The sequence below is a fragment of the Nilaparvata lugens genome, chromosome 8 (genome assembly GCF_014356525.2).
Source record: "Nilaparvata lugens isolate BPH chromosome 8, ASM1435652v1, whole genome shotgun sequence".
NCBI classification, from domain to species: Eukaryota; Metazoa; Arthropoda; class Insecta; order Hemiptera; family Delphacidae; genus Nilaparvata; species Nilaparvata lugens.
In genome coordinates this window covers 16,924,685-16,945,141 of record NC_052511.1, presented here as the reverse complement: position 1 = coordinate 16,945,141, position 20,457 = coordinate 16,924,685, and the positions used below count along the sequence as shown (strand labels likewise).

Here is a 20,457-nt window from a genome sequence, read left to right as displayed (position 1 = left end):
TGGCTATTCTACCATTATTTGTATTGTTTACAAGATCATTGATATGCTTCAAATTTTGATCAACTATAGTGATTTCGTCGCACATTCAAACAAGTAGTCAAATAGAATATGAATGATACCTAATTAAAAAATTACTATTTAACAATAAATTCACGATCATTCAACTCAAGCAATATCAAAATGTACTCGAATAATACAGTATGACACGAACACAATACAAATTATCGAATACCCTTCATTTTATTACAACACATCCATTTTCAAGGGCTAAAAAACTATCATTAGCCCTGAAAATAAAAGTGAATTGTATGACACAATCTTGGATGAGCTTCTCTATCGGTTCTTAACGTGCCAGCCATAATTTCCCGCTAGAAAAAGTGCAGCAATCATAGATGAAAGGCGGCGAGCTAATTCCCGCGCGCGGCAAACGGAAGGCGAGTCACGTGACCTGCTGCGCTAGAGGTCACGACCTCTCGTGACGAAGAAAGTGAAGGTCACTGGTCAGCTGTTGCACAGGGGAAGAGAGAGAATGAGTGAGAGAGATAAAACAGTGCGAAGGCCGACTGAAAGCGAAAGTGGAAGCTGGAAGAAGAGCGCGCTTTTTATTTTTTGTCGCCGCGTTGCACCGAGAGGAACACCGCAATTACTGGCTAATGGAGAAAGAAATGTCGCACAGGAATGAGACAGAAATAGGGACAGAAATGAGTCAGAGAGAAACAGAGATATCGCACCACAAAAAGCATCTTTGTCCGCTTGCAGACTCTGAGACACTCACCTTGACCGAAAAACATCTATCTAGCTACTTTGTTAACACGAAATAGATCAGTTTTTGTTGTTGCAGTCAAGTTGTTAAGGTAATTACGATTGTAAAAGTGGACTATTAAGAACCAAGCATTGAGTTAAATTGGGAAAGCTTTCGTGATCATAGGGTTGAGAATTTCTTGATACATTGTAATTTTTACACAATGTATTATTTCATGAAACTTGAAATGCTTTAACGTAAAGTAATTACGATTACAAAGGTGTAAACATAAAGAATCAATCAATGAGTGAAATTAGGAAAGTTTTCATGTTCATGAGATTGTGAAGTTATTGATGCATTGTGATATATACAATGTGTTTTATTGATACTTGAAGTGCTTTAACGAAAAGTTATTACGATTGTGAAGGTTTAACCCTTCAGAACCAGCAAGCAATGAGTAGAATTAGGAAAACTTTCATGATTGAGAAACGTGAAAAATGATAAATCGAGAGAGCTTGTTCGTGATAAAATTAGGGAAGCTTTCATTATCTTGAAATTGAGAAATGTCTATGTGAATTTCTTGATACATCAGGGAGTTTGATAAAATGATAAATCAGGGAGCTTGATCTTGATAAATTAGGAAATCTTTCATGATCATAGAAATGAGAAATGTCTATGTGGATCTCGTGATACATTGGGGAGCTTGATGAATAATCATATCTGTGATCAATTCTATGACCATAGAATTGAGAAACGTCAACATGAATTGGTTGATACATTGTGTTTTTGAAATTTTAACGAAATTCAATGAAAATGGTTTATTATGAAAAATTTGCTTGGTAACAGTGAATTTTATTGTGAATTAAGACTTTAATCTCAGAAATTGCATCTTCATTGATAAACAAAATATTTTTATCAATGAGTCTAAAGCTTTGTGCATATTACTGCGATTGCAAAGACGGCGACGCGAATGAGGGATTTATTTTTAAACCGTAGTTTAATGGTTGACGTAGTTTAAAATGGTTAAAATGTAGTTTAACGCCGTTGACATGATGCGAATCGCATTGGTGTGCACAATTGATATTTACTCATTCATGCATTTTATTCATTTATTGTTATTAATTTATCCGCTTTCATTGTTGTAAATTAGTATCGTATAAGAGGTGAAAAGTTTGGAAATGTGATAGGCAATAGAATAATATTGCTTTATAAAAAATAATATCAAATTTGTATTACTTCCTCTTTTCTGAATTCCACTGAATTCATTTTTTGAGACAGACTTTTTTTCAACGTTCACAATAAAAATCAGACGTCTACTGGGATTAAGAGATACAGATTTGAGAATACTATAAATTATTATGGCTTGAGAAAGACGTACTATTCTGTTCTAGAGTTTTTGTAAACTGTTTTCAAAGGTTCATTTCCCCAGGAGACTGTCACTTCCGAAAGTGAAAATGGCCTGCAGTAAAATGTTTTGAGTACGCCTCTAGCACTGGGAGGAATTCAACAGTGAAATAAACTGTGCAGAGAGCAGTGAAGAGTAAAAACTCCAAACGATGCTAGAATAAAAAGTTAACGTTGATGTAGTATTTTTCTCTTTGAAACTTCAACATTTTTGTTCATTCAAATTTGATCGAATATAAAGCATTTTAATATACTGTCTCTTGAAGAGCAAGTGACTAAATAGAGAAAAAATATTTTTCAAACCCATGATGAATTAGATTAGGTGTCAGTTTGTTTTATTCTTGTCTTCTTCGTTGAGAATTGATTTGATTGGTGAAGAGTGAGACATCGAATGGAGAGTGAATTTTCTCAATGGATTCGGCATGTGCTTCATTAATGTAGACCTTATTTCATTGAATTGTTTTATTCTTGTCTTCTTCGTTGAGAATTAATTTGATTGGTGAAGAGTGAGACATCGAATGGAGAGTGAATTTTCTCAATGGATTCGGCATGTGCTTCATTAATTTTATTCTTGTCTTCTTCGTTGAGAATTGATTTGATTGGTGAAGAGTGAGACATCGAATGGAGTGTGAATTTTCTCAATGGATTCGGCATGTGCTTCATTAATGTAGACCTTATTTCATTGAATTCATTAGTACAATCAAACTCATTCAACTAAGATTTCTATTTTTTTCATTCATTTATTATTTTTACAAGAAAGCACTGAATGGGAGAGAAAAACTACGGATACTACTTGTACTATTTCTCTTCGAAATTTAGATAACATTTTAAAAATCCGAAATAGGGTTATGATTTCACTCTTCTAAAATTTGGACCATTTTTACTAAAAAAATAGAAATTCATTCTAAGATTAATAATTGGAGTTTTTACAATCACCAATATGTCAAATGTTGATCTGGAAAAATCCCTCAATCTTCTAAAAACTGGATGAATTGTTAGGAAATCCTCAAAACAACCTTTGACTGAGGATGATGCCGACATGAATTCCAGGCTTGTGCGTGGGAGATGATGATGAGAGAGATGAGTGGACCTACAGTTCCCAACCACCGGGAATATTCTGAACCTCGATTTTTGAGTACTTTTTGGAGTACCTTAACTGGGAATTAATCTATTGTTTATTATTTGTAACTCAATTACTAGTTCAATCTTCCCTTTCTATTTTGTTCTACAATTAAAGTAGTTCACGCTCACCATTTTTTGCAACAGAGTAGATCACAGTCAACATTCTAATCGTTATATAATACAATGTTGTTTGAAATTGAAGAGGTGCTCATAATTTACGAGTACTAACCCACTAGTCAAAAATTAATCTGACACTGAACAAGGCAAATAATAAATTATTAATGATTGTCCAAGTTGGATAATGGTGAATTATTCTGTAGATTAGAATCAATGTAATGGACCGCTGTAGTCTAAACGTAATAAAGAATTAATGGTATTGCCTATATTGGTTAGTTGGTGCTTCACTTCGGCTCATGACTAAATCTCAGCCAAATATTGTCCAATGATGTAATCCTGATGGTATTTATGCTGGTTACATTGTTTGTAGACCATTGTTGATTACATCGGAACATTACTTTCACTTGAACTGAACCTGGACGTCAATTTTGAATTTGAAGTCGATTGCTTGATTGAATCAGTATCAACAAAACATTGAATTCCAGGAAGATAAACATTGAAAATTTTGAAGTTTTCAGGTGTCAACATATTTTAGGGTGCTATTTTCTATCAAGTGAATTTGAAGTTTTCTTTTTATGAAATGAGAAATTTATTTCATTTGGGAATTGAATTGACTATGATATGAATTGTTAATAAAAATAGATCAGTTCAGACATTTCATCTTCTCTAAGTTTAGAAACAAAGTCAATGCAACTCACAACAATTAGATTTTATGAATAATTTTTCATGATTTCTGTTGTGAAAATCAAAATTTAGGTATCACTACAGAATTTCTACAGAATTGCTTTTTTCATGCACTGAGAAAAAATTATATCTAACTTATTCCACTTAAAAGGCTGTTCGGTACACTTTTTTTATTTAAATTGGAAAATCTTTTTCATTGTTTGAAAAATGGTTAAGATCATTCATTATAAGAGTGAGAAAAAGTGGCAACTGAAATTTTTAAGTGGTCTAGTAAGCGAGTTATGGGTTGTTGAAAGTGCTAACTAAGTTTTCTTTCCAGATCATATACGGTTTCGAATTTTCCATTGGAGGTTTTTTTTTAATACATTCAGTATATCATTGGCTTTGTTCTAATATGCGTTTTTTGCGATCCATGCCAGAATAAACAAATTATCGAATTTACAAAAAATGTTACTTTTTTATTTATGATCGAAATGGGGAATAAAATGTTTTAGTTTGGAAAGATACATTTTTTGAATTTTTTAAGAGAAGTTCTGTTAATATGGTCGAAACCGTTTATGATCTGGAAAGAAAACGGAATCTGGAAAGTTAGCACCTCAACAACCCATAACTCGCTTTAGACCACTTAAAAATTTCAGTTGCCACTTTTTCTCACTCTTATAATGATCTTAACAATTATATTGAAAAATATTATACAATTCAAATAAAAAAAAAGTGTACCAAACAGCCTTAACATATCTCTTTCCCATATTCATTTCACCTTTCCTCTCAATTTCTCCAAAAGTCGAACATTATTTTTCTACTTTACTGTTCAGTCATGGACGAATTTCAGTAATTCCTTCATGATGTCACTTAATTCAGGTGAATTAACTGTATTTCTGTTTTTGTATTTTTATCACACCTCGCTCAATATGAATTTGTCTCTTATGTACTCCTCGTTTTGTTCTTGTCTTCTTATCAGGGACTCTTATGTATCATCATAATAATACCCTATCACTGTACAATTCATTTATTTCATCTATTTTTTCACCATACTCATGCATGCTTGACTTCAACCATCTTTTCTATTATTTTTCATTCATTCACACAAGTACAAAATCAAATCAATGATTGGGAGAGAATCAATAGGATAAACCCAAAAATACACCACACCCTAATTGTGATAATAATACAGAAAAAATGAGAGTATGTGAAGATTCCGTATAATTACAGTATCTTCTTCCTCCTTTCCAAAAAATTCTCATCCAATTTCTCATGATTTTCTCGTATGATTCGTCCTAATTGACGAGTAGGCTACATATAGATATGCTCATATCCATTCACATAAAATATCCATTTGGGTTTTACTAGAATATTCAAAACCATTTACATAAAATTTCACATCATTATGGCGCACAAATCGGCTAATCGGCCACCGTATAAATCGGCCAATCGGTTTCGGATGTAAGCAGTCTTACTTTCCGTTTCTTTGGAGTTCATCAGCCTTCATAATCATCCGATCGGCCTTCGTTCGACACAAACCGACACTAATCTCATTTCTTGCGGCTTTTCTTCGCTTCTTTCACTCTTTGTTCTTAATTTATTGTTCCTCTCTCCACTCGATGTTACCTGTTGAACAACGTACAACTCTATCTCACTCTATGTTCTCTCCACCTCTCTCACTCTCTTTCATTTTATGTTCTCTCACTCGCTTCATCTATTTCCCTCTTTTTCTATTACTCTCTTTACCTTATCTTCCTCTCCCAACTCTCTTCAAGCTCTCTTTCTCTAAATTTTCCTTATTAAGTGATATCGTCTCTCCTCTCTTCTTTCAAAGTTTTCTTTTTCTTACAATCTCTTGTTTATTTCTCTTGCTACCCTCTGTCTCTCTTCAACTCTTTTTTCTTGTCTCTTCTACAAAACTTTCTTCCAACGTTTTCTTCTATTTCACTGCATTTTCCTCCTCAATTCTATATCTATTTTCTCTTCTCTCTCTCACTCTCTCACTTTCTTCCTTTTTTCTTTTCTTTCTTTTTTCCTTCTTCCCTTACTTCTACCGGAATAATCTATGGATTTGGACTGAAAATTCTCAACTGTATTCACTTTTCTCTTCTTCCTTTTGCATAACCCCTCTTACGAACTTAAATTCGAAAGGAGTTCAAGTTTTATCTTTTTTTTTATTATATTTATATTTTTTTCTTGTTAATTTCTTTTCTAAGTTATTGTTTTTATTTTTACTTTAGTTCATGGTTTATGATATTGTTTTAGTTGTAACTTAGAATTGTATGGAGGGTTAAGTGTAAGAGAGGGCCGGCTGCACCCTAACTTCGCCCTCCTAGGTTTTTAATAAAGGCAGCGATTCAATACAATTCAATTCTCTCTTTCTCTTAAATGAATTCTTTTTACCCTCCTATTGAAATTGTCTTCCATCTTACTCTCTCCCTTTCCCAAAATCTTCTCACTGTCATTCTTTCTTCCTCTCAATTTAAGTAATAATTGTTGAGTTTAGAGTTAATCTGAAGGACTAAAAATTTCTATCTTATTGGATGAAACGTTATTGTCGAAAGGACTGATTTTTTCAAAACAATTTAAGATACTAGTTTCCGTTCCTACAAGATTATTAATATACATTGAAGCTTGAACAATGAGCAGCAGAATATTATAATATAGTGTAGGAGAAGCCCTACTATTGGCCTTTAGCTGACTTATAAAGGCTTAGCTCTACTCCCAGGTATTGTCTTCTCTCGGCCAATGGTAGTAGAGCTCAGCCTTCATAAGTTATCTAATGGCCAATCGTAGCGTTTCAATCACATCACTATGATATAGTAAGCATCTCAATTTTTAATTAAGATCTCAGGCTACTGGAAATTTATAATGGTGTAACAATCGAAACAATCTCAAATTCTTTTGATGAATTGGTGGGTTTGACATTATTTTTGAATCGTTTTCACTTCATATGAATTCATTACCACAACTTCATCTTCACAACAAAACTGAGAGATACTGAAAGTAACCAACCCAGCTCGATAATGAGTGACATATTTCTCTCATTTTCATGTTCAATTCTAGTTTTGAATAATGTATTTTTGAAAAAAATATCATGCAATGAATGCAAGCTATTGAAATATATTGAGACTGCAATTTCGTCTATTTTATTTTCAATTATGAGATATGCTTCTGTTTGCATACAAAGTTCACTCTTTAGCAAACAGTATTGTATTCATTGACTGTACACCGCATTTTTTTCTTAATTCAATATTTGATTATTGTTATTCTGTAATGTACTTGGCATTGAATAAAGATTTATTTATTTATTATTAAAATCCAGTTTCAGATTGATTAGGCAACTGGATTTTGTTTCCCTAAAATTACATACATTTTTCCCCACTTCAATAATTAAAATATGAATTTCAAATAATGTTTCTTCCACTAGATTCATGCTACTCCAATATTTACACCATTTTTTTTAGCTAAATGATTATTCCCTCATGGATATCTACCACAAAATCACCTTTAAACCAACACAGAGCGTTGAATATATTATTCCTTCCTATGCCTTTCTCAAATTGTATCATTCTCTTTTCTTCCCTTTATCTTTTCCATTTCCCTAGTTTCTCTTTCTCTTCAACTTCTCGTTTCTCTCTCTCTCTCTCTCACACACACACACACACACACACACACACACACACACACCACACACACACACACACACACACACACACACATTTCAGTCGTTACCAGTTGCGTAAGAAAGTCGGGCGATTATTTCCCAACAGACGCGTTGCTCATTACATTGTCCCTGAACCCCGCTCCCGCACCGGCACCCCATTTATTTGTCTTGTGTTCGTCAAGGTGAATGTTTATCCCGGAAAGTGAGGCCGGACCCCATCAGCCCGATATTTGTTCCTGTTCTCCCGTCCAAGATACAACTACAGACTCCATCTACAAATATTAACCAAAGGTTTCCGCATATGTGCTTTCCAACTTTGAAATGAAATTCTGGACTCTGTTATACAGTGCATTCCCACACATCAAAATAACCATGTCTGTAAAAATGAATGAATGAATTTTATTTGCCAAAAACAAAATACAAAAAAGCTTTACAAAAAAAATATAAGTATATGCTACTGCACTTAAACCAAGATACATACATTTATTTAATTAGATATAATAACGAAATGATATCCTTTATATTATAAATAATAGTTGTAAAATGAAGATTCAATTTATGTTCACATGCATAAGTACAGCACATTTTTCAATTTATAAAATTAATAAGATAGGTATTTTAGTCTCTTACATAGGAAGTTTACATGGATGTCCCATTTGAGACACTCATCGATCCATATACCAAGATATTTGAGGTTTGATTTCCTATTAATAACAGGGCAGTAACATCTATCAATGTTTGGTCGATTTATTGAAGAACAGTTTGAATGGATTTTTAACTTATATTGATTGTTAGGTTTACCCTCTCTATTTGCTGAAAAAGCTATGTAATTGGTTTTTTCTACATTTAAACTCAAAGCATTAGAGTCCATCCAATTCTTCACAATATTCATATCTTGCTTTGCAACAATGAGAGTATCATTCCAATTATTTTTTGAAAATATAATAACTGAATCATCAGCAAAAGATGAAATTCTCCCATTTTTAGCTTAATATTCAGCAAATCATTTACTGAATAAAAAAAATCCACTGAGAAAGTGGGGTTTTCTTATTCGGTGAGTGGCTACTGCTACATTAACTATATTAATCATAGTAATAATCACCCATATTAATTATGGGTAATATAGTTGACCGAGCGAAGTGAGGTATAAGATTCAGGTCGACAGTTTTGCATTTCTCCTTATGTTTATATTTATGTTCCGCATTCTCGGCGCAACGCCGTAATAGAATTTCATGAAATTTTACAGGTATGTTCGTTTTCAATTTGCGCGTCGACGTATATACAAGGTTTTTGGAAATTTTGCATTTCAAGGATAATATAAAAGCAAAAGAAGCCTCCTTCATACGCCAATTTCAGAGTAAAAATCAGACGATAGAATTATTCATCATAAATCAGCTGTCGAGTGGATTATAAATTGCATGCATTGACGCATGCAATTCAATATCTCAATGTAACTTAATGATAAAATAGCTGTTAAGTGGACTATTAATTGCATGCAGTGAGGCACGCAATTGATAACTTGAAGTAGAATTTCTCCCGACTTTTCTCTGCTTTCAACTGGGTAAGCTTTTGATGATAGTAGCTTGTCTACATCAAATTATAAGCATTGTCGATACAACAACCCCAACAGCAATTAGTCGTTCATACACAGATTTCTCGCCGACACGACAGGACAGGTCAGAATATACTCTGATGGACAGTATTAGAGGAGACTGTGGTTTACAACTGCGCGAGGTCTACTGTTCACAGAACTGCTAGTTACTGTAGCTACTGCAAGATAGCATCACTATTTTCATGTATAAAAAGAATTTTTAGAGTCATTCAATGTGTACGTGTACAATTTACAACAGATCCCTAGTATTGTTTCGTGTACGATAATGTAATCATGTCGTTTTGCAAAGAGCAACGAGTGTTCCTTCTTGAAACGTATTTCGCCTCCAGATTTTTCCCTGTGGGATTATCTGGAAGGATTCAATTGATAGGCATTATACTCTGAATAAACTGGAAGTAAACATTACAAATAAGATTAGCAATATTAGTTTAGGGATACTCCTTTAAGCGTCAGCAATTGTATGGCGAATCACATTTTTGCGTGTATTCATAATCAAGGCAGACATTTAGAACTCATGAAAAACTAGCTCTGAAAAACTTTTTACTGATGTCTTAGCCAAAACCACTAATTTGGTGGGTAAGGAGAGGCCAATAAAAACTGGTGAGTGTTTGATCACAATTTGTTCTGATATCAGAATCATTGAAAATTTTTAACAATGATTCTATTACAACAGTAGCCTATGTATTATTATTATTACCAAGTAAGTATTACACTCTCTCATACAGTAACACTAATTGCGATTATTCAACAATAATTCGGTTTTATTAGCCTTCAATCCCTAATAGTACTTATTGAATTGATAGACATGGGATGTGACATCATAATTATTACCAAATTTAATTATAATTTTACTTTTCCAATTATTACGAATACTAAACTTAAGTTACGAATATTCTAAACTTCATGAGAAGTTGACAACTAAATATTCAAAATAGATTTGAAGGCGGAAATGGCTTTCAGAAAAGTTGACAACTTGGTTTGCTCTTCATTTATTTAAATTCTTGATTTATTTTTTTTCTATTGCCAAAAAGAAAACAAACAATATTTTACTCATACACATACATACACGAGCAAAAACAGAAATAAAATGTTCATAATACAATATTACACATACATGCATATACATGAGAGCAGAAAAAACCAATTATAAAATTTCTAGGCATCACCAGCAAAAAGAAAAATCTTTGCCCGCTGGTGAGAGTTGCTTAAAAAAATCCTTAAAATAACTCTCTCTCCGTTTTTGTAATTTTCTTATCAACATGTCATTCTCTTAATATTCTCACATTTTTTCTTTATTGGAAACTCTCTTGTTCTACTTTAAAATATGAAGGCTTTGAGAAGTGCAACAATTTACCATTCTGAAGCCCCTCAAGAAATATCTATGCTGATTAAAGATTTTTATTCTTAATTTCATGTCAAGGTGAATCATCCTCATCAATTAGGGTTTGCCCACGATTTTTCATGTCTCAGGCATCCATTTCACAACCAGCATCCATCACGACCAATAAAATCTCTCCATCTCGGTTGCATCAACTGGCAAAAATTAGCTGTTAATCCGCATTTTTCCACAAGATCAGAGCTTACTTTTTATTCGACTTTTTTGAACCACCATTATCAGCATATCTGACTGTTAACTTGGTGAAATGTGAACCCAGTAATTACCAGTGGAAGTGGTGTTGCGAAAGTACTTCCCAAATAATGTGTTCGACCTTCAATATTCTCGCTAAACCGACCTGATTAATAGAGATGGCTCAATAGTTGAGATTGAACGTGGTTTAGAAGAAACAAGCTGTTCATCTTGCTTTCCCACGACTGCTCTTACTTCGGTTACATTGCTAACCTTGGATTAGTTACGCGAAATCGCTTAACCCGTTATCATTTTATTCTATCATCCAGCTATCACTTTCATAATCGGTGGATCAGTACAGTATTGTAAAGGTGAGCCCCTTCAGATACATGAATTATGTCGGCAACGTGAAAACTAATATTGCCAAATTTATTTATAAGTACAAGAAGTTTCAAAGAGTATCTAAATGTAAAGTAGGCCTACAGTAATTTCAATCAAGTTTCTTAGTTTTGATGATTTATTGAATACTTGCAGGTAACCCGTGCTCCGCAAGGATCTAATTAAAAACTTGAGATACTGAAAACTTGACTTACTAAAATCTTCAAAAATAGAATTCAAAAAAGGCTTATAACCATCCTCGGTAAATTAAGAATCTTCATGCATAATTTCAAATTAATCAATCCTGTAGTTCAGACGTGATGATGCGTCATTTGTGAATTTTCTATCCCGTACGTGTATAAACCAATTCTTTTCTCTATTATAGATGATTCTCTGCTAACTGTCAAGCCACATGAGGCGTTTTTCAGACGAGTCGACAGGGCAGGAAGCTTTCTGATTGACTGAATAGTTTGGTGTTCAGGAATCGGCTGATAATCAGTCAATCGGAGAGCTAACTTCCCTGTCGACTCGTATGAAAAACGCATCATATGGCTTGGCCCTTATAGGGTATTCCGTTTGTATTTTTTTAAGAGTAATTTGATGATAATGATATCATGTAACCTTGCTGGCTATGGTCTGATGTCAGAGTTTTCAAGTCGCATATGATCAATGTGATGATGATCAAATGCCTGATCATATCACAGGGCCTGTGATATGACCTAACGACAGAGTCTTTATAATATTGATTTAGTTAAATAGGGTATTCTATACCAACTCACTATTCTATAATAAGTGAGTTATCTTGTATAATCAAACTAGAAGACGAATATTTGTTTAAAAAATAAGATTTCAATTAAATAATATTGTTCTTAAAAAATTGAAATAGGTGCAAGAAATATAAATTCTCCTCTCTCCCCCGACTGCATAACATCATGGATTGATTGTGTGTACTGTTCAAACCAAATGTACAATATTATGAATCATAATATTTATTGAAACTTCATCACATTCAACTTGAACCACAGAGTAACTGACTAAATAAATAAATATTATTAATTATTCATTATTTAAAATAAACTATATAGCCTCTGTAGCACAAGATTAGTACAGTGACTAAATCAACTATACAGTCTCAGTAGAACAAAGTACAGTGTTTATAAATAAAGTGATTTTATAGTGTTGTTAATCTATGCTGAAGCTCATGGTTGATGAAAAAACTGGTAGAAGACAAGGCGATCGATGTCTTCTTTTATTTCAATGTATCTCATTTTCATCATATTATTTCATTTTTCTCGTCGGCGGATTTGTCTCCATTTATGAATTTGGGATATGCTATATGTAAATCCTGTAAGACTTTGAGAATAATCTTGATTCATAATATATTCCCTTGGAATGTATTTGAGCTGGAGTATCTATTATTTCAACAGAGGGTTGCTCTCAACCTAAGAGCTTATGTCAGTGTTTGACGATTTAAAGCTCTCAGAGCTAAAAGCTTGTCCTTCCGTGAACTTACCCTAGTTAATTTATGCTTTTCTTCTTCCTCACACTTTTTATTCTCTCAAAGGGAACTAATATAAGTGATATCCTGATATCTTCAGTTATTTAATCTATTAGTTGAATAGTTAATTGCTCAAGAAATTTACTATACTAAGTGTTTAATACTACTATAGAAGACAAGATAATCGATATGGGATAATAATTGAGTTTAGTATTTAAGTATCCTATCCAGAGAATGGAGTGGAAACTACTCAAATATCAGAATATATACTCAATAATTGAATATTTTGGGTATATATTGTATATTTCATTTCAATATTAGAATATATAATAGCTAAATGGCTATTAGTGGTTGGAAAATAGTTGAATATCAGAAGTAGTGGAAGCTACTACTACTATTCTTAAAACTATCAATAGATAAACATGTTCATTACGAATACATTTATCGAGATACTCATCAATACGAATACATATTTGAATTAATTAATCAATTATGATCCAGTTTGCTTCGAATTTGCAAAATGTATGATTCACTGTAAATTAAGCATTCATCGTTTGCAATCCTCATAAATCATTGACTTCGAAATAAGGTTATGAATCTCAGTAAATTTGAATTCAAATCAGTTTATGTGACCCACTTCTTGTTGATGAACCCTATAACAATATTTCTGGAAGAATAATTTACTAGTCACTGATCGAGAGATGATAATTACCAGACTCACTCATGGAGGAGTAACTAGTTTTAATATCTATTTTATTCTATGAGTTGTGAAAGAGTAGAACGGGGCGGAAGCTTATAAAACAAGGATAGAACGAGTGAGATGATAATTATTCAGATATCATACTCATTCATGAAGGGAAAACTTTAGTTTTATCATTAATAATTATTATTCTTTGAGATATAATAGAGTAGAGCGGGGCGGAAGCTCATGAAACAAGGATAGAGGAAGAATAGAGATCACTGTTTATGAAGATTTTCGCCTTTTCCCTGGAGCAAGAGATTTTCTCCGTTGTTTTGTTACTTCGCTGTGTAAATAGCGCCTAAAAAAGCTTATTGCTATGGTCATCCCTGGTGTATTCTATGAACTGTACCACCGAGGGTAACAAGCTTTTACAACCGACGCTTTTTTGTATCTAATTAGCATCCTGAATGTTGCGAATAAATGAATAATAATTGTGTTTTCAAAATTCGGGAAACTCATTCACCTACTTGTTTTTGGATTGATCAGTTTCAATTTGAAAATGATAGAGTTACATTGATAGCATTCTTTTGAAATGAAAATCATCCAGCTTCCACTTAATACCACATAAATACTAAAGCAAACAACAGATGAAAAATAAAACAAATCAAGGAGAATTATTAATCTACAGCAGTGTATATTTTATAAATTCATTTTATTTTTAATTTAATCCATGCTGGTACCGGGACCAATAGTTACGATATGTTTTCAAAGTGATTCATTAATTGAATGAAAAACGACTTGATATTGTCAAAGCTACTAATTTATTAAAATAATTTGAGATACTGGCGTCGTTTGCTACACCATTATTAATCTCTAGTAAACTGAAAGCTTTAACATTTAGAAACAGAATATTTATAGTGTCGGAGAAACGCTACGATTGGCCATTGACTGTTGACCAATGCCGCAGGCTGAGCTCTACTGTCATTGGCCGAGACCGGACGGTTCTAGTGACCATAAATTTGGAATACATGGGCGTGTCTGTTCTCGGCCAATGATAGTAGAGCTCAACCTGCATTGGTCAACAGCTAATTGCCAATATTAGGGCTTCACCCATATACGAGTATTCTGATATCTACCTGATCATATGCTATGTAATATACTGTATTATTGTAAACTGCTCAATGATAAGGCTTTATCATTGATAACTCAATGATAAGGCTTTCAAAGATATATAAAGATATATAATGGCTTAACAACCGAAGCTAGTATCTCAAATTGATTCAATATTAATGATTTTGGAAATATCTTGTCGTTTTCATCCAATATCGATTTCTACCACAACATCATTTCAAAAACACAGAAAGTGATTCAACAATGCTGGTAAATTGTATACACCAATAGTAACGTTTTTCTTATTATGTTTAGGTAGAAACTTAGGTGGAATAAAGATTTATTCCTTTTTTTCTAGATACTGGACCAATAGTATTCAGTGAAGGCAACCATAACTGGACGCATCTACAAAGCTATATTGGCTACACAAATGATCCTTGGGGCGAGTCTGCTTCGGAATTGAGTCATCATGCCAGGTTTTTATTTATTTATTCATTCAAATTCCAACAGTTCACAACACTTTTACAGTTAATAGGTAATCAAGAGAAAAACTGCAATAATATAAATTGTATAATATATTATATTATTTGGAGTTTAGTGTTCCTAATTAATTTATATAGTGAGTAAATGATATTGTCATTTACATTCGGCTGTTTTTTTTTTTTAGTTTACAAATCCAGTTAAAAAATCTGTAAAACTAGACTCTGTGAATTTTATGATAAGGACTGGCCAATTCTTGACAATAAAAATAGTGAGCAGATCCAATTAGGCTATGTAAAATTCAGTTCATTATTTGAAAACATCAATCGACAATCGATTGCTTTTACTATCCCATATACGTTTCTGATTATATCCAATAACCGTGTGTTGCAATCAATCGCATGGGTAGTTTCCATCATTTTATCAAATGAATAGTAATTTAATCAGAGAAATTGATCCCACTTTGAATAGACAATCAGAAAATATAATTTCTCATAATATAAGGCAATTAATTCTCACAGGTATCGTGAAGATGAAAGCACAGACTAGAATTGAATCTGTAATGAAAGTTTGAATTCCAAAGAATATCCCCGCCCCCTAACTATATCTTCTTACTTACTCCTTGGCGCTACAGCTCATTCAGAGCCTTGACCTCCTTCAAAAAACCTCTCCATTCGTTTCTATCAGCAGCCTTACATCTCCATCCCCTGACACCCAGCTTCCTAATGTCGTCCTCCACATCCTCCAGCCAACGCTTTCTCGGACGTCTTCTCAGCCTTCTCCCTCCTGGGTTGTTCCTGAAGACCCTTTTTACAACTCTTGAGTCACTCATCCTCTCAACGTGTCCCAGCCAACTCAAAAGCCTCAATTTTATCTGGTCAACAATTTGACATTTCTAACAATAACATTTAACTATATCTTCTGGGTTTTCAAATTATATCGATCTTAAAACAATAGGCTACTGTAGTCTCAAATGAGATTGTTATTCACTGCTCATAGAAGCTTGAATTCAATAGTATTTCATAGTTGATAGTAATTCAATAGTAGACTATATCAATCTAGTTATATAGGGTGTCCCAGATAAGGTATAAACCCCGGCTACCATAGATTTTACATGCAATTTGCAACAGAAAATGTTCAGTAAAATTTTCTCCTATCGACCTTCGTTTTCGAGATATATCGATTTTTCGATATTTTTCAAGTAGGCATACTTCCAGTCATTAAATCGTCAATATCTCAAGAACCATTGGTCTTAAGTGAATTCTAAGGACATTGTTGAAAAGAGGACAAAATTTCACATTGATTTGAGGTATAAAACATGCCGAAGTCGATTATTGAGTAGTATTTTTTAGCGGTCAAAGTTGAAATAGAGTGATTTTTGAAGTTTTTTTGAAAACTTCAGACACATTTTTCTCGATTTTTTTTCAGGGTACGAAATAATTTTTATAGCGCAGAAACTTCCTTTTTTGATTATATTTCGAATGAGACCAAATACAGGTGTCTAGCTCAAATTCTCGAATCAGAATTTCAGTTTAAATTCGATTTTTTAATTAAAAACAAGACTTATCTTGTTTGAGTGTGAATAATTGTCTATCATTTGATAGCTTTGTGTCAAGTGATTAAGGGCGTAATAGTTATTTGTATATCTAGAGTGAAAAGTACAACTTTTTCTCCCTGTGAGAAAAATTTTGAAGCCCGAGGCGAAGCCGAGGGCAGCAATTTTCCTGAGGGAGAAAAAGTATTTTTCGCTCGTGATGTACACAACATTTTTCCTCCATCTACATTTTTCTATAGAAACTGCAAATAAAATCATACTAATAACTTACGTATTGGTAACAATGATTCCTAACAACATAACCTAAATCTAAAACCTAAAAACCGGTCGTCTGATTGGCACTGCCGATTGCGCTATCTATCGGCAAAAGTTGTAACAATTATATCAGCTGAGCAGCTACCAAAAATGGCTGACTCCAGATCACGCGGTTCAGATTTGAATTGCAGATCAAAAATATTTGTTGGCTGGTATTTTGAATAGAATAGAATATTTTAAAAATTGTATAAATTTTTATTGTCTACTAATATTAAGAATATAATAATTATCATACAAACATACATTTCATGAGTTAATCAAATTTCTGGTTGTGGTATTGAATTCAGTTGACTCAATGACAGACATCTCTATCATGCTTTCTCATCTGAGCTTAGACCTTCTAACCTATTACAATGTAAGTTTCAAAATAGAGATGCTCCCCATGTTATTTAAATGGAGTCACTTTTACTCCCTAGGGAGTTTTTCTGTTTTTTACTACCGAGAGCGAAAAAGTGACACTTTAGTATTAGGTTTCAGGGAGTAAAGTAAGTACTTTAGACAGTAGGTGGAGGAAAAAATACTTTTTCTACAGGAAATTTGGCTGAGAAATTCAATGAAACTGGTTAGAAGTTCGTATCTGCTATTGTTATTGAGATACAAGTTGAAAAAAGTTCAAAGTCATGTTAAAATCTAAACTTTTCAAACAGTTTTTTCTTGATTTTTTTCATGGTAAAAAAATTTTTCCAATAATGAAAAAACTTTGCCATTTTATAAACTATCGAATGAGTATGAATTTTCCAGGAAAATTTCAAAACTAGAGTGTTAAAAAATGAAAATTTTGTAGACAATTATTCACACTCAAACAAGATAAGTCTCGTTTTTAATTAAAAAATCGAATTTAAACTGAAATTCTGATTCGAGGATTTGAGCTGGACACCTTTTCTTGGTCTCATTCAAAAGATAAACAGAAAAGAAAGTTTTTGCGCTATAAAAATCATTTCGTACCCTGGAAAAAAAATCGAGAAAAATGTGTCTGAAGTTTTCAAAAAAACTTCAAAAATCACTCTTTTTCAACTTTGACCACTAAAAAATACTACTCAATAATCGACTTTGGCATGTTTTATACCTCGAATCAATGTAAAATTTTGTCCTCTTTTCAACGATGTCCTTAAAATTCACTTAAGACCAATGGTTCTTGAGATATTGACGATTTAATGACTGGAAGTACGCCTACTTGAAAAATAACAAAAAATCGATATATCTCGAAAACGAAGGTCGATAGGAGAAAATTTTACTGAACATTTTCTGTTGCAAATTGCATGTAGAATCTATGGTAGCCGGGGTTTACACCTTATCTGGGATATCCTGTATATCATTTTAGTAGATTTGAGTGGAAATAAATCCTTATTGATAGAACTCTCTGAGAGTCCAAAGCTGCTACGAATTAACCAGTGAACAGTAATAGGTTAAATTGTCTAAATGAAATGCAGGTAGGTATTCTATTGGTTGAGCACCTTCTTTTCGTTGAGTATAGGTTGATAAGGGTAGTTGATTTCCTGGAGCAAACGTGACCGAGAAAACGGCACCTGACCGTGTTTTCAACAGGTCAACAAAATCCACACAAAGGAAATCAAGCCATTATAAATCAAGCAGCACAGCACGTGCAAGTTGAATTTCTCTCTTCTCTCACTATATCTCTCTTCTCTCATTATTTCTCTCATTGTCTTCTCTCACTATTTCCATCTTCTCTAATTATTTCTCTCTTTGTTTTCCCTCTTTATCTCCTCTAACTATTTCTCTCTTTATCTTCTCTCACTATTTCTCTCTTTATCCTCTTCTATCTCTCCCCTGCTATTTCATTTACTACAAAATAGCAGTGTTGACTTGGTAACTTCCAATTCATTGATACCTTCTGAAGTACCGGTATCAACTTTGCTGGCTTTATCAAAGGTCAGTGAATGTAATTTCATTGGAAATTTTAGCCTACAACTGAAGTCCTGGTTTCCTGATTTCCAGGAAATCAGGGGTTCACTTTCTGTTGGAACATTATTGGTGGAAGAGGTACTACTTGAACATCAGTGAAAATACTTAGAATTACATCAGTGGATGCTGTGATTTCATAGGAAATTGTGGCCCTCAATTGAATTTTCTAGGAAATCAGGATCTCACTTCCTGTTAGAGTATTATTGATGGAATAAACTGCTGCCCCTTGTCAGGTAATTTAATTAATATCAAACATTGTTAGAATAGTTTATTTGAATTAGAGGAAACCATATTTGACGTTCTCATAATGTAGGTACAACAATTTTATTATTATTATTATTATTATTATTATTATTATTATATTATTATTATTATTATTATTATTATTATTAAACGAAAATCCCAATTAAATTATGTAAATCACCCCGAAGACTTCTGCTACTGCAAATATTGACATTATTATTATTATTAAACGAAAATCCCAATTAAATTATGTAAATCACCCCGAAGACTTCTGCTACTGCAAATATTGACAACAGGGTGAACAGCTAGATGGAAATTCGATGAGCCCTACTATACAAAAATTATTTGTCAGCCCGGGAATATTATTTAATCATTGAAAATATATTTTCTTGATTAATAAAATATAGGCTACTTAGTTATTCAAACAAGAATGAACAGTTAGTATAACATCAGATATAACAGTATAAGCTATTCTCTATAGAAGGCAGTGGCAAGGCAGAGAATCGGCAGCGATGATCTCCTATATTTCTCCACTGCCATTATAACCTGGACCTGTGTTGTTGTGAAGGTGATGTTGTGGTAGATACCACATTGTGGTATTGAATAAAAACAACTTGATATTCTCAAAACTACTTATTTATTGAAACAATTTCAGATACTTACATAAAAAGCACTCACTTCATTGTAATTAACATTTTTAATTTATAAAATACAATTATAGTACCCTTTGAAATTAATAAAATAACAGAATAAGTATACATACATTTCTATTTTATAAATATAAGAAAGTAGCCCTGAATTCATAAATTTTAAGAACATTTTTTTAATTGAATAATACAACAAGAAATTCAATCTTTGATAATCTAATGCCGGATCAGTCGTGGATAGTTCCGGCTGTTACGTACCATTATCAATCTCTAGTAAACTCGGAGTTCACTTGTTTTGTATCAATTCGTCACGTTCCTTTGATGAGGAATCTCCTTTTTTAAAAACTATTTGTTTTTGCAGCGCACTGTCGGAGTCGAATAGGCATAACGTATCCTACAGAGGGAAGAGGAGTGTTGTGCACTTGTATAACATAATCGTGTGTGCAACCGACTGCAATCCTCTGGCCTACAAGGGATACGGCTGCTACTGTGGATTCCTCGGCTCTGGGTACTCCATGGATCCTATAGACAGGTACGCTATTACTCCATGGGTTTTATAGACAATTGGCCATATGATTAAAGTTGAGCATCTGCTTATACTTCTAGAATATTGAGCATATGCTTCATTCTCTATGAATAAACGTGAGCAACAACTTTTGCTCATGCTCATCAAAAAAAAAAAAAAAATAGTTTGAGCATTTACTCAAAAGTAAAGTTTATGCTGAAAAT

The 20,457-nt window shown here is 33.0% G+C and overlaps 1 protein-coding gene across 1 annotated transcript in view; it reads left to right on the top strand.

The window, feature by feature from the left end:
• The window catches only part of LOC111044815 (group 10 secretory phospholipase A2), a 76,640-nt gene that overhangs the window by 40,421 nt on the left and 15,762 nt on the right, over positions 1 to 20,457 (top strand). The window contains exons 2-3 of the mRNA XM_039434116.1: positions 14,924 to 15,041; positions 20,090 to 20,260. Coding sequence (XP_039290050.1) covers positions 14,924 to 15,041; positions 20,090 to 20,260 — 289 coding nt within the window. The remainder of the gene's footprint in view (positions 1 to 14,923; positions 15,042 to 20,089; positions 20,261 to 20,457) is intronic.